Raw genomic sequence first — 15,272 nt, forward strand, 5'->3', positions numbered from 1 at the left:
AATAGATGCTGTGATATGTCACTACAGCAATTCTCTCATTCACACTGTGGACAATGTTTTTTAATCCAGACATTACAGTCCTGTTGCATACAGAAATTATATAGGAGAATAATTTCAGTACACCTGAAAGCCTACCTGTCTCCCTGCTGCAAGGCAAGGTGCAGCATGATCACCACACAGTACTGAGTGGCCCTCGGCCCTTTGTGTTCAGACAGCTGGAGTCCTGGGGCCTCGCACAGCAGAGAGGGCCAGTCGCACAGACGCCAACACACAGAGGGAAGGTTGTACAGCAGAAGGTTCTCCACCTCCTCAACATCTGGGGGAATGAGCAAAGAAACTCACCAATAGAAAAGAACTGAGTTTAATCGACAAGAGTAAGAGCAGGAACAGGACAGAGTTATAGAAAGAGGGAGAGAGAGATATTGTAGGAGAAATAAGCATAGAGAATCTAGAGGAAGGAGAGAGATGAATGATATCAAGTAAAACACAGCAGAAGACTCCCTGAGGCCTCATTTAAAATGGACTATTACTCATCAATGTTATGTTTACGACTAAAGCCAAGCCAAAGCAGTGGTTTATGAAAAATTCATCTAGGGGAAAAGTACACTGATTTCACACTATCCCAGTTATCTATATTATTACCAAACATAAAATTTAAATCCATCATTAACCAAGCTATGACTATCATCGATGCTTCAATTAAATTGGAATATTCTGAGAAAATGTACTCTAGGAAAGTTATAAGAGCATTTCTTTTTTTGAGTAAATTAGGTCCCTGAAGAATAGGAAGACAAGATGAAGAAAGCACATGGAGTGATTTGAAGAAAACAGTACGAAGGGACGTGAAGCTGCGAGGGATAGATGAAGGAGGGACCGTGATGAGGAGGGCGTGGACGTCTTCAAGGACGGGAGGACTGAACGACTGGGAGAGAGGGCAAAAGACGATTATGTGAATAATACGACATAAGATGGGAAGAGAGAAAAAGAGAGAGACCAACTGCTTTGAGACGTTGACGAGCAAAGGAGGGGAGTGAGAGAAGAGGAGAGGATATCAGATGCAATAAAGATCGAGTTGAGAGAGAACCAGGGAAAATGGTGCTGTGCAGTGAAGTCTCTTGCAGGAAAAGACAGCGATGGCAAGAAGGAAGGAGACAAATGTAGTGTACAGTATGAGGGAGTCGACGGGAAGCTGGGCTGCAGCACTGAAAGGACTGACACAAAGAGAAGAGTCCCTGATGCATCACTACACACTGACTGTAAAGCCAAAGCATGGTCTGTGGGGAGTGAGACTTATAATCAGCCAGTGAGGAAAACAGAGTAAAGAAGGTAATTGGAGTTCAAGAAAAAGAGAGAAAGCGGACAGGAGATAAATAAAGACAGGAATCAAACTGGGAGATGGCCGCCTGGCTGGCTGCAGATTGATGGCAAGACAGAGCACAGAGGTCTGGAGCTCCACTGTGGAGGAATAGTGGGAAATAAATGGCACTGAATAGAAATCGAGGGACCTTCTAGGTTGACAAAGTGGGGAATAAGAGAATGTGAGAGGGGAAATAATAAATGGGAGGAGAGGAGAGGAGAGGAGAGGAGAGGAGAGGAGAGGAGAGGAGAGGAGAGGAGAGGAGAGGAGAGGAGAGGAGAGGAGAGGAGGGGCATTTTCATTAATATCCATAGATATGTTACGGGCTGCAGACTTTCTATAGGTGACTTCAAACCAAAGTATTTTTATTTCTTAAATACATTTCTGGATGGGATCTTTAGGCTATTAATAAGATATGATTTCAACTTCTGACCCGATATTCTTTCCACAAAACTGTTCAACCTTGATAATAATCAGCAGTTTCCTCACCACGGCCGCCTCAGGTTAGTGGTAGCTTCACACAAAACTGACAGGAACAACAGGGTTTCCACTGGTGCAGCATGTAGCTCTGTGTGCGGTGCAAGAGTGTGTTTGTGCATATTTGCATACCAGTCTGGTAAGAGCCAGAAGCAGGGTCTGACTGGGAAAGTAGACACATACTGAGTTTCTGTAGAAAACCACAGCAAGACGCATTCAGATCTGGGTTCCTGCGAGACGGAGAAAATAAACATGAATACAAAGAGAAGACAGACGGATGTGAGCAGGAACACTGAGATAAAGAATAAATGAGGACACCTGAGACAAATACAACACACATCCTCCACAGTTCACGACCAACAGAGGGAAAAAGCACAGTGAAACTCACAACTTAGACCTTTCAAATATGAAACAGAGACACGGTTCAGTTTCATTACAGCTCAGAGCAGAGGGGCCTAAAGCCTCCAGAGGCAGCCACACTTCTGACCACACTAAAACACACAAAAGGACAAACAGACACACTTACACAATGCAACCACAAAAGCACATTTGCTCACATACACTTAACTGTGAAATCTAAATACACGCATAAAGAGAGACGGAGGCTTTGAAGCTGCAGATCTGTCTCTGAGAGACGAGGCTCACTGCTGAGAAGACGGCTTACTGACAGATGCCAGAGTTCTGTTATCTGTCTCAATGTGTTCCGACAGGGCAGGATGAAAAGAACCTAACTCTCACAGTGGTTTAACTCACACACACACACACACACACACACTTTTTACACAACAGTGCTTTGTTAAATGCTGTGTAGGGGTGTGACTGAGTATGTGTGTGTCCCTTGAGGTTATCCTGTTACAGTTACCTGTTTCCCGCACAGAGCAGGCCTTTGTGTTCAAGAGCCAGCCTGAAGAAACCAGAGGATGCTGCAGGGAAGAGCAGAATAAAGCAAGGGGGGGGGGGATACGGAAGAGGAGGAGAAGAGTAGAATAAAGCAAGGGGGGGGGGTACAGGAGAGGAGAAAGTTAGATACAAGTTATTTATGTAACACAATGTTTGCACCTATTGTAAATCAAATTCTCTGACTAAATACCTGAGATCAGTCACATGATTTAGTCTCAGATCATGACCCCTAGAACGTCACATTTTTTCACACAGGTTTTAATGCATCTCTCTGCACACATTAATTCTAAAAATAGACTATAACATCAAAGAATAAAAGCTCGTCAGATACATCAGAGATAATGGGACATTCTGTTTTAATTCAATGGGGGAAAACCAGGTCATAAAACTGTATTTAATGTCTTTTAGTGCTGCAGTGAGAGTGAATGAAAATGAAACAGAGAGCGCGAGCGAGAGAGAGAGATAGAGTGTGTGCTTTTTAATCTCATTTAGCTACCAGCTCACTTTCTTCTGGAGCTGTGCCAAGTCGCTGCCCAGTCAAATCTGCAGAACTCTGTTTCAGCGCTCGCAGCACAAATATGAAGCTTATGTTTATTTTTAATGCCGCTACACTTCTTGTCTAAACGCCCCGGGCAACAAGTTCCCTGTCAATAATTCAGGCTCATCGAGTCAACTGCCAGCTTTTTAGAGTGAATTTCTTCGTGCGATGTTACATTTAATCAAATTATTACCTTTGATGAGAGAACGATCAACTGGTGCTGTTTTGGAAGAAGGTCAAAATGCACAAAATATGGATTTTACTTTTGTAAACACTCGCGAGCAAGAGAAACAGAGCGGTTCAGTGGTTCAGTGGGAACATTATGTGATAATGAAACAAAATAAATTTACTTCTTGTTTGCATGATTACATTGGAACGGAAATTGCCTGGGGTTTTTCGTTATTTAGTTTAGTTAGAAATTTTAAATAAAAAAATTACTGTAAGCAAGATGTTGAAGTGAAAAACATAAATCTTGTTTAGATGGGGCGGCTGTGGCTGAGGGGTAGGGTGGTCGTCTTCCAACCTGAAGGTCGGCAGTTCGATCCCCAGTCTGACCCATCTGCATGCCGAAGTGCCCTTGGGCAAGATGCTGAACCCCCAATGGCCCCCCCCCCCTTAGAATAACAAAGTGCTGCGAGTAGATGCACTGTATGAATGTGTGTGTGAATGTAAAACTGTACTGTAAAGCGCTTTGAGTGGTCATCAAGACTAGAAAAGCTCTATATAAATACAAAACCATTTACCATTACAATTCTCTGAGGTACACATATGTCACTGGAAAGAATTTACCCCCAGTTTGTAAGAAGCCTCCAGTAACAAGACTGAAAAGTGGGGCCAGTGTGCCTGTCATCTCCGATACTGGTTTCATGAATCTCACCACAGTGTAACAGAACTTTGTATCTGTGAAACTAGATTTAAAATTCAAATCATTATACAGCGTTTCTCACTCACCTAGCTTATTTGCAAAGTCAGGCATCAGGGGCGGGAGGAGGGTGAACTGGGAGGACAGGATGGAGTAGAAGTACTGCAGTATCTGAGCGTTGGGTGCGTGCTCGTACATCCTCTACACACACACACACACAAACACACACCAACATCAAATCACAGACAAATGACCAGGACTTCAACTGTAAACTAACATTTTTCTTGTCTGACAGATTTTTGGCTGGAAGGGAACAAGATTTAGAAAAGTATCATATTAAATAAACGATTAGTTGCACTACATCAGACTCAATGATCGATGGATCAAACGTCCCTGTGCACACAAAGCTAATGAGAGCAGAGTCTGTGTGGCTGTGTTTATTAATACAGTCATTTAGAGGGAACAGCTGGAGAGAGCTCGATAATCACTGTGACCCATTTCTCAGTATACATTTCTCTTGTGACTGGCTACACTTGTGTGAGTGTGAAGTTTAAGGTGAGATGATGAGTTGGTTGTGTGCATGTGCGAGTGTCAGAGTCTCACAGTGACGGTGGGAATCCAGATGGAGTCACAGCAGTGAAGCAGAGTGCGACACAGAGACTCCAGTGAATCCTGAGAGGAGCCTTGTCTGGACGGGGCAGTGAAGGCGTTCTCCTTCAGAGCAGGGTCTGAGGCACACTCCTCAGCCAACCTTGGATACACACACACACACACACACAAACACACCGGTATAAACTCAATGTCTTAACTAGGGCAGTGTCTATTCTAAACCTGTCTGATAGAATGGGCTGTTCTTGGCCTGTGGTGATGCTTCCTGCAGTTTTCTTTCCGTAACTGTAAAAATGTGACCTGCGGTAATTTAGCCGCAGCCAGTAAAGACCGGCTGCTGCACCACAGAACCCTGAAGCCACGCCCCCAATGCTGCACTGAAAGCGGTTCACCTTTTTATTTAGTCTAGGGGAATTTGAGTGTTTGACGATAGATGACAAAATAAATCTTTAAATCATATACTTTACAACTTCAATCAACAGAGTTCTACTCTAATAATCACTGAACAATGAATTGACTGAACACTAAGTAAATCCGTTTTTTTGCTCCTGAACTTCCTGTTTAACTCCCTGAACATGTGACCTGACAGCGCTCTGACCTGCATGCAGCCTGAAAACAAACCAGGGCCTGGAGCAGAAATCCCTCGGACCTGGAAGCCTGGCTGCTGAGGCTTGACCGCCTCACAATCCCCTGGAGAACAGCGAGAGAGAGAGAGACGGGAATGAAACAGAACAGGGGGAGAGAAGAGAGCAGAAGTGAGACGAGACACGAGCAAATATTATTACATCACCGAAGAAATTATCATTTCATCAAAGCATATTATCCAAAAGATTTCCTCCAGGAAATCATTAAAGATTTATCTAAAACAACAACATTTCTTTCTTGAGACCAACACCAAGAAACGCTGAAATCTACAGTAAATATCTGCCTGTTGGGTCCAATTAACAGCCAGTGAAATGTAATCTTCAATCTGCATTACGCCTCATTATAAAGTGAATGTGATCATAGAGAAGCTCATTTTTTATTTAAAATTCAATGATATCAACCAGGCAAATTTTGATAGTTAAATAACATTCACTGTCACGATATGCAACAGACTTCCAGTTAAGATTTTGACAGGGATCAGAAAAGGACACACAGTCAAAATATTAAATGTCATTATTAACCACAGGAAACTGTTTTTGGAGAGGTAATTCATGAGAGGGGAGCAAACAGACATTTCTTTTCACCACCAGTTTATGAATGTTATTATCTGCTGACTCACAGAGCTTCTCCGCTGAGTGGAGGAAAGTGGGGACAGCTCAGAGAATCTGTCTGTGATGGCCTCCACCAGTCTTCCCACCTCACTGTACTGTACTGGTCTGGCCTGATGGTTCAGTCTGGAGAGTTCAGAGCAGATTGTTTATAAAGAGGAACAAACAACCCATCACTGCTTGAGTGTCCTTGACACTGTGTGAGTTGGTAGGTGCGTTTGTGTTCACCTGAAGAGGGCGGAGGCAGCGCTGACTCCCTGTGTGGCAACCAGCAGGGAGGAGGAGGAGACTCCGGCTGCCACGGCCTCTGAAGCCGCCACGAACCCTGGACCGCTGGGGAACAGACGCACACTCAGGGGCTGCCTGTTCACATACACAGATAGACATACTTTTCAAAAATGACATTAATCAAAGATAAATAAGTCGACTGTTGCTGTCGCTAATCAGCAAAGAAGAATAGATCCTAGACAAGACAGAAAAACAGTGATAAATTCATCAAGAGCCAGTAAATATGTAAAGTTAAATCGTGTTATACTGTAATGATGAGTCTTTGGCAAAAGTACAAAGACAGGGAGCAAACTTTAGAGATTTTAGCTGATAAATGTTTTCCACATGGACGTGACTAAAGGCCCAACAAAAAGCAGACCGGCTGATACCTGTCATTGTTTGGCTTGATGTGCCAATACCAACAATGAAAGGTTGCTGAGTCCTGTTGAAGCAAATAGTGCTGACCTATTGGCGTTACAAAGATCACCAGTTTATGTCTCTGGTCCATGACGCAGCGCTACAACATCTGTTGTGCGGTTGTTGTGCTGACTGGCTCACTGTTGCCACAACACGAGACGCATACGACATCTTAAATAACACATCCATGCACATAAAGGTGAGCGCACACAGACACACACAGGCTGGTTCAGCACTTTAAGAGCTCTGATCGAGACACTTTTCAACGTTCCACTCAGCGTAAAGGACAAATTTCTCCTCGCCATTTGACATCTCTTCCTCGGTATCCTTTCAGTGTGCGGGATGGAACATGCCATTAAAATGATGCCAACCTTGCAGAAATATGACAGTGTTTTACAGGCTTGTGATATACTCTCATCTGTGAGCCAACCCACAGTTAATTCAAATCTAATTAAACTTGTAAGAGCACCATATTTAACATATTACTGTGTGTCAGTGAAGCTGAAGATGTCCACTCTGTTCGCTTTGAGTATAAAATGAAATCATCATCATAAATGTGTGAGGTTTTGTAGATATTACAACAGATAAAGCTGATTGAGTCAATAGTTCACTAACCACTGCAAAATCAATATCTCAAGATGAACTCCTTTAACATATGATCATTATTCCAGATCAGCAACATATCTTTGCAGGGTTCAGTTCAATTTCTTTGCTCACTGACTGAAAATCCTGTTCAAGGGAGCTGCACATCCAGTGGAGTGGAATCACTGTGGCAGTGTTCCAACAGACCGGTCTCACCTCTCCAGTATCTCAGTCAGGAGCAGCAGACCTTGTTTCTGCACCTCCAGGTTGGACAGCCGCTGAGCCTCCTTCAGACTGCGCACCAGGGATTCAATACCTAACACACACACACACAAACGCACACACACTGCGTCAAATACATTCTAATAATCAACTCTACCCACAACCAGACATGCGGCCCCCTCTCCAAACACTCACATTAGTCTGATCTTGCTCAGTGCCAGAGTTATTAGAGTGAATACAAATACACGCACAAAAGGCAAACCAACACACACAATAGTGCACGTGAAACAAAGTGGCAGAGGTACATTTATCTCATTATCTGTAACACAACGTCTGATGTAGCTCATAAAGAGAGTGTGGCTACACAAGATGCACTGTTTCCTGGTGAATTAACTCTGCACTTCAAGTGTGTTTGATCATTTTATTGAAGTTGAAGTGCTGCAGGATTAAAAAACGCCAGTGGAACCTGAAAAACAACACCTAATGCAAAGGTGCACAACAAACACATAAACCCACATGACACAACTGTGTGTCAGAACAATGTTCATCATGTTTTGCCGGGACTGATATCACTCTTGTTATTGTTATGTCTTGTCTGATTTGTTGGATGTGTCTGAGCTGTTGCCTAATCAGCAGCAAAGTTTACATGAACCCTGCAGTAATAAAACATCAGAGCAACACAACTCAAAAAAAGGGAATATTGCAGTAAAGTGTGTAACCGGAGCAAATGGCTCCACCACCACCTGGAAGGTTTCATAAAAATGTAATGTTACTGATTGAGACGCTTCTGTGTGAGCTGTAACACGGCTCATCTCTCCATCAATTACTCATCAGCAATAGTTTTCTGAAACATTAACCGATATACCACCAAACATAAAATGTAAGTTCTATTGGGAGACACACACACACACACACACAGACACACACATGCATACACACAATGAGTGTTTGCCTGTCTGTCTGAGTTCTCTCACCATAGACAGAGTGACACTGGGAGAAGAACAGCGGGTCCTCGGTCAGTAACACCAAACAGCTGTAGACTGACCACAGCAGCATCTCACTGTTAGTACTGGCCAGACGGTCGAAGAGAAACTCTGTGAGAAGAGAAAAGAGAGAGAGCGTTTAACAGGGATGACAGAGAGAGGCAGCTGTTGGATGTGTGTGTCTGTGTGTGCACATCACCAGGTATGTCCGCCTGGATGAAGGGGGCACTGTACTGACTGGGAGAATGAACCAGCACAGCGGCAATACACTTGGAACTGGTCACCTGCAACATCTCATCCCCACTAAGCAGCAGCTGTGAGATACGTTTCATGGGCTTGATATGAATCCACCAATCAACTGAAGACATGATTTGCATTTAAATAGAGGACCAAAGTTCCAGGTTACTGATGACAGACATGAAGCAAGTTTGTCAAATAGAATCTGAAAATTCATTTGATTTATTTTATTGCTTAGTTTTAATGTAGCACTGTTTTTTGCCTTTGCAACTAAAAAAACATTTCATTTTCATAATAGCTTGTAGTTTTCCGGCATGACTGATTAACAGTGAGTTTATCTGGTGGAATTGATCCGAAAAACAACACGTTAATTATGTTTTAGGATATAACTTAGATTTGGGTGATTATTTAGTCAAGAGTTACTGATGTAGAAAAAGAGACACTACCCACGTCATGAGCTCTGCTGTAATGTGAGTCGTGACCCAGATAATCGAACCACACGTGGATTTCCCAGACATGAAGAGCAAATATTTGTCCAAAGTAAAACCCTCTTAAATCCCCATTCAAAGGCCCATTAATCCAGGATCTGAACTTCTTGTTATGATTACAGTCAGAGCCAGAATGCAGGTTTTGGGAGTGGGAGCAGGATGTTTAGACAGAGACCTGTTTCAGTATGAGAGGCAAATGGCAGCAGTCAAGAGATTGTTGCTCTTGGTTTTGGCTGAGGATCTGGCTGTTGTCGGTGTGGATGCTTTGGTTCTCATGGCACATGATCTGACTATCAGTGCAGTTCATCAGAACCGACACAGCCTCTGCAAGCTGCACCAGCAGCCACAGCAGGCCTGAGACATCAGAGACAAGCAGTAAGAACAGCATGCACGTTCAACCCTGGAAAAAAAACTGAACATAGGTACAAATCCTAACATAGAAAAATAAAGTTTTTCTCACCAACACAACTTCTGATGAGCTGAGGGGAGCCGGCATTGGTCAGGGTCTGCAACAGTAGGACACACAACCTGTCTCTGATGGCAACGGGCAACGACTGGGCTGCGGATCCCCTAAACAGCTTGAGCCACACATACAGGACCGAAGCCTTCAGGCCTTCATCTGGATAAAGCAAAGCTGAGCACAAGTTCCCCAGCAAGGACCCTGGTGGACAAAGCGGGGAAACCGAACATAAACATCCCGTAACAGATAAGAGACAGGTAGAGGTAGAATGGAGTGAGTAAGTAGAGGAGGGGAAACCCAGGAGGAGGAGAAGACCAGGAGGGAGGAAAGAGGAGATTGGTAAAAAAGTGACATACAAGTTCAAACTAGAATCAACGTCCTGCAGTTTTATGCCTCTGCCAACAAACCTTTGACCACTGAAATCTAACCAGTTCATCTGTGGGTCGAAGTGACAACTGGTCAAAATTTGAAGACATTCCATAAGGGCACACTTGAGAATTCATCTTCGAGATGCCACTGGGACTTTGACTGCGTGCCCAAGAAGCTAAAAGGGGGTTTGTGATGTCACAGTAACTTCTAGATTAATTTGACCACGATAAAAATGTAAGTAAATTAACTTTCGAACAGTTTCTGTCTAAAAATAATGACGAAAATACCATAAGTAACATAGTGAATGAAAGCAGGGGATATGAGAACCACATACACAAAATACAGATCAGATATAGACCTGTACTGATATACTGCATAAATATGCTGCTGCACAGTAGGAAGAATCATTTATAACCAGGCTCTTTTAGAAGAAGTATCTTTACACAAGATAAATAACCTTGAATGTTCAGATGGTTATTATAAAAAATAAACTAGTGCAGAATGCAGTCAAATTCTTAGATTCATTAGAGGCCACACAAGACGGAAAGTGAGCCATGAAGACAGGAAGCTCGAGAGAAGAGAAGGCAATGACTAAATCAGTAAAAAGGAGTGACTAAATAAAGAATGTTTGTATTGGCAGGCAGCACTGGAGCTGGAAGGAGACTGAGGAACAGAAGAGACAGAACCAGAAGGACATGATAGAGTAGGACAGACGAGCCCGAGCCCAGCTGCCCCGTGAAGCAGATGAAACCCAATGTGAGGCAGGAGAGGCTCCCTGAGGCGGCCAAGATGAGAGCCGGGCGTACAGAGAGGAGCGAGAGGAGGAAGATAAGACCTTCACAGACCGAGGAGGGAAATGGAAGGACTGTGTAAAAGTGGTTAGAAGGATGGGTGGGAAATAAAAGTCTTACTGCTGTTTAGCACCACATTAAATGACACTCACATTCAAACACAGAGAACTGAAGCATAAAGATTAAAGAATGTAATGTTCCTTTCTTTGTCGGAGAAAACGGCTCTGTTGATTTTCAACCTGCTTGGCAAAACCCCCCATCTCCCCTCAGCTTCCAGTGTATTTAATCTTTTGACCCACCTGAATACATAACCCCAAGCACCAAAACAATTCTCTATGTATTTATTTTCAACCTCGCATAGATATATAGTTTAAAAGTACAGAGGGACCTGTTGAAATATATTCCAAATGTGTTATTTTGAGAGAAGGTAAGTCCTAATCACTGATCCGGTCTTCCTGGCTTTATCTCTGTCTGCCTTCCTCTTTCTCTACCTCATTAAAGCCTCATCCTGCCTCCCTGCCTCCTCATTGTGTCTGTATCCACTCCTGAGTCAGAACCAGAGGGAGTGGGTAACCAGCCAGGCAGAAGCAAGAGAGGGAGGGTGGAGGAGAGAGAACAGGAGAATGCAAACAAATGCAGGCAGAGAAAGGATGGTGTGAGACCAGCAGAGGGGTTAATCAGTTGGATAGGCCAACAGACAGATAGAGGGAAATGCACAGGGTGCTCTGGGCTCGTGTTGTCATTGCCGCGCTGCTGTCGTTAGTGCAAACAGCCCTTCAGAGACATGCTGAGTGACAGACCACAGACAGGCGCACACAGTCAATAGTGGCCGCCCGCATCTCTCCTCAGCATCACAACAACGCGCCGCTACCTGCAGCTGCTCAGGGGGAAGCATGCAAAAATACATGGGAGGTGGACACACACAAAGCATATTGAAGAGAGGCCGGCTTATTTGGCATGAGGCTCACAATTACTCTTGCCTGTGAAGAGAGGCACTCAGGCACAAACACAATACAACACACATGACGCCTGAGGTAGTGTAATGGTTCAGTGAGTAGACAGACATCAGGCGGTGGTGGCAGAGAGCAAATAGCGAGTTTGCGTGAGAGGGGCTGGTTAGGGGGCACCGTGGTTCTGCCTCACCACACTGCAGAGTTATACACAGATCTATAGACACACATGTATCTATGTGGTGCGTGTGGGGGATTTCAGGGGAACAGTTGGATGTGTGTTTGTAATTTTATATTTCTCGCCATGAGCTGGTGTGGCAGTGGCGGCGCGGACAGAATTTTAAGTGTGGGCACAGCACAGTTATCTCCACGCAGCCGGAGTGAAACTGAAAGGTTAGAACAGCCCTAGAAATTGAATTGAGAAAGTTCAGTGCACAGGATATGTAAAATAGAGTTTTGTAACTTCTCATAATTTCACGGTAGCAGAGGGTTTGGAATCGAGTGCAGCCTACAGGAGTGTTCCAGCCGTGCAGTGGATTCTGTTTCTATGTAATTAAGATAAAATAACCTAAATCTAAATATGCTGTATCGTCACAATTGCTGGATCTCAGCGTCTGAGGTGAACGGACCCAGAATTAACTTTTATTTGAACTGTGACAGCGTGATGAGCCATCGGACCTGAGCTGACTTTGTGTCACAACTGGATTCTTTCTGTGGATCATCTGTCTTCTCCTCAGGGAAAATTTATGTGCACAAGGAAGTCAGCGATCTGGGTTTGCTACAGAGCAGTCGGTTAAAAACTGATATGCTTTACTTGCTAAAAGACGATTCATGGAGGTAACTGCAGCTTAACCTGGGTCCATTATTCAGTATCCTCACACATAACATCAGCTTCTTCAATCCATTACTGAGAAAGGCTTGAATGTGGATGATGAAATCATTTGCAGAGTTCATCCACTGAATAAGCTGCATATCAACTCCCCTCAGTTCTTGATATGAGCTTTAAAACGTTCTAAACTCACATGAAGACACACTAGTGTGGTTATTTGTACATCAGATGCTATATGACGTGACATGACACGTGATTGGGTGTCTGCTGAATCGTCTCACCGTACTGAGTCACCAGAATATTGGCCACGTTGCGGCCGGCTTCCACCAGAGTCCCCAAGAGGTTGAATGTGGGCTGGAAACCTTTCAGGCTGTGCTGGTCACTTAGCTGGACAAAGATCGCACACATTTAAAATCAATAACAACACACGCACAACTATGTAAAGGACCTTGTCTGGAGGCAATGGCAAAGACGCACACAGTGTGATTTCAGGTTTGGTCTGTTTCTCCCTTGGAGGGAAGAGAAAGTGCCTCGTTATCCCATGTCTGCTGCTCCTCAGCTATTTAAGCTGCTGGTTTCAACTGGTTTCTCTCTCTCTAGTTTGTAGTTTGGGTTCAGCTGCTCTTGTGTTATTAGCTTTGCAGCAATCCCAACCGACATAATTTAGTTTGATATGGTTTAATTAATTTCTACTGATTTCAGATTCTCTAGATGGATGCAATCCATCTAATCAGGTAATATTTGAGTCCAAGTAAACATATTTCTAGCAGATTTGAAAGAAATCCCTCTGCTGATGTATTCCAATGACCAAACACATGTCTTGGGAGGGTCACAGTGACACTGACCTTTAACAAAATACAAAAACTAATACAAAAGAGAACATATTGTGCCACATTTGAAAAATTCCCCGAAGGTGTTCTTGCGATATTGTGTTGATAAGAATGAGATGGACAGACACGCCGGCAGACAGAAAAGCAGAAAACATAATGCCTCTGGCTCCTGGCTCCTGCCGGTAAGGAGGCAGAAAAATCTGCTTTCAAGGGAATTCATTATTTCTTGTTTACTATATGTTGACAACAAATCCTGCTGCAACTACTTTAACACTCAACTCAAACACTCCTGTTTATTCTGCAGAGCCACTCACTTATTGAATTCATACTCTCTTTGTTAGAGGACAAATCTGCTTCTTTTTCCAGCTCTCAGTCATTAAATCTTCGTAGAGTCAATGGAGGGTTCTTAAAATACATTTCCCTGAGAATGGTCTAATTAGGCTCTTTTCTAGTTATGTAAATCAGACTTGTCGGCACCTGTACTTGGTGCTATACATCTCTGTCATCATCAGTATACAGAGCCTTACTGTTTACCACCTGCAGCATCAGCTGCTAAGGGAAGCTTTTTCCACTACTCCCCCAGAGGTGTCACAACAGCAGCAAGGGGGGGGGGCAAACGGTGTCTGTTTACTAAACAGCCCTCGGAGGATACGCTGCTAGTTACACAAGTGGCGTTAAAATTTGACGATGTTGAGTGTGTTCCCGTGCCTGTATGTGAGGATGATGTCTCTTTGTGTGTCTGTAAATGTGTTTGTCTCACCTGTTTGTCGATCTCGTCCAAAACAAAGCGAAATGACACCTCGCTCTGGAGCTCTAAAAGCAGCTGAACCAGCACTGACGCAGGCATCACAGACACACACATCAAACAGAAACCCACACATAAGCATTCATTAAATAAACATCAGAGTTGAACACAGGTTCACTCTTCTAGGAAAATCTCTGCAATCTCCTGAAAAGCACCACGACAGTCTGAGGTGCATATTTAATTTAAAATGATGAGTAATCATCGTTTTTTAAATTCTTTGTTTCATTTGGGGATTTGTTAAGTCAATGTTATGACAGTGGCACATGTTATCTTACTGACAGTTACTGTGATAACATGTGTTGCTCTTCACAGATTCCTGGTGTCAGTATTCTGTATGCTATCAACAGTTCATATTATTCATTAACATAAACTCTGACGTCATCGTCACAAGCACCAGGTCAATCCAGGTAAAACCACAGATCTCACTAACTGCTTGGGCTACTTCATTGATTCTCAAAAAGTGTCTCCTCACACATATAGGGATATTAAGCATGCATTATTTATAGAGCTCAAATTAGGTTCACAGTTTGTTCTTCACATGCACATTAACTGTGCATGAATCAAAAGCAGAGTCAGATTCAAAACACTCGACTAACTATTGCAGCAAAGTGATTCCTCAGGCATTTAAAGACAGCTACCATGAAATCATTCTGTCATTTGCAGTTTCCGAAACATATCCTCACTTTAAAAGGCTTAGTTACAGCGAAACCAAATGTCTGTGTGCTACAGACGACTTAAAGAGAAGATAGAGACAAATCTGCATATAGCAGCATAGAGAAAAGTAAGTACTTCAGCTGTGCAAGGCGCAGAAATGAAAGAATATCAGCATGAGAAAAGGAGGTCAAAGCCTTCAAAAATTTCATTTTAGATAATGGTACTATGGAGTCAATGCAAAATTACCTTAGTTACCAGCAGCGACCATTATCCCAGTCACAAAGGGTGTGTGTGTGTGCAGGTCTCAGAAAACGACCGGGTGCATGTGTGCGCACTTTCAAATTATCTGCATCTTATATATTTTTTGCCCAGAGAGTCTGTGCCTGTGAATG

At 43.4% G+C, this 15,272-nt stretch overlaps 1 protein-coding gene across 1 annotated transcript in view; it reads right to left on the reverse strand.

Moving 5' to 3' along the window:
• Positions 1-15,272, reverse strand: part of LOC133970809 (meiosis inhibitor protein 1) — a 34,973-nt gene that overhangs the window by 17,853 nt on the left and 1,848 nt on the right. The window contains exons 4-18 of the mRNA XM_062407867.1: positions 14,182-14,255; positions 12,873-12,978; positions 9,653-9,853; positions 9,368-9,546; positions 8,667-8,781; positions 8,459-8,578; positions 7,479-7,578; positions 6,225-6,359; positions 6,008-6,122; positions 5,342-5,433; positions 4,738-4,885; positions 4,224-4,335; positions 2,697-2,757; positions 1,967-2,064; positions 136-316 (exon numbers count right to left, since the gene is read on the reverse strand). Coding sequence (XP_062263851.1) covers positions 136-316; positions 1,967-2,064; positions 2,697-2,757; positions 4,224-4,335; positions 4,738-4,885; positions 5,342-5,433; positions 6,008-6,122; positions 6,225-6,359; positions 7,479-7,578; positions 8,459-8,578; positions 8,667-8,781; positions 9,368-9,546; positions 9,653-9,853; positions 12,873-12,978; positions 14,182-14,255 — 1,837 coding nt within the window. The remainder of the gene's footprint in view (positions 1-135; positions 317-1,966; positions 2,065-2,696; positions 2,758-4,223; positions 4,336-4,737; positions 4,886-5,341; positions 5,434-6,007; positions 6,123-6,224; positions 6,360-7,478; positions 7,579-8,458; positions 8,579-8,666; positions 8,782-9,367; positions 9,547-9,652; positions 9,854-12,872; positions 12,979-14,181; positions 14,256-15,272) is intronic.

This window comes from Platichthys flesus, chromosome 16 (genome assembly GCF_949316205.1).
Source record: "Platichthys flesus chromosome 16, fPlaFle2.1, whole genome shotgun sequence".
In the NCBI taxonomy this organism is placed as follows: domain Eukaryota; kingdom Metazoa; phylum Chordata; class Actinopteri; order Pleuronectiformes; family Pleuronectidae; genus Platichthys; species Platichthys flesus.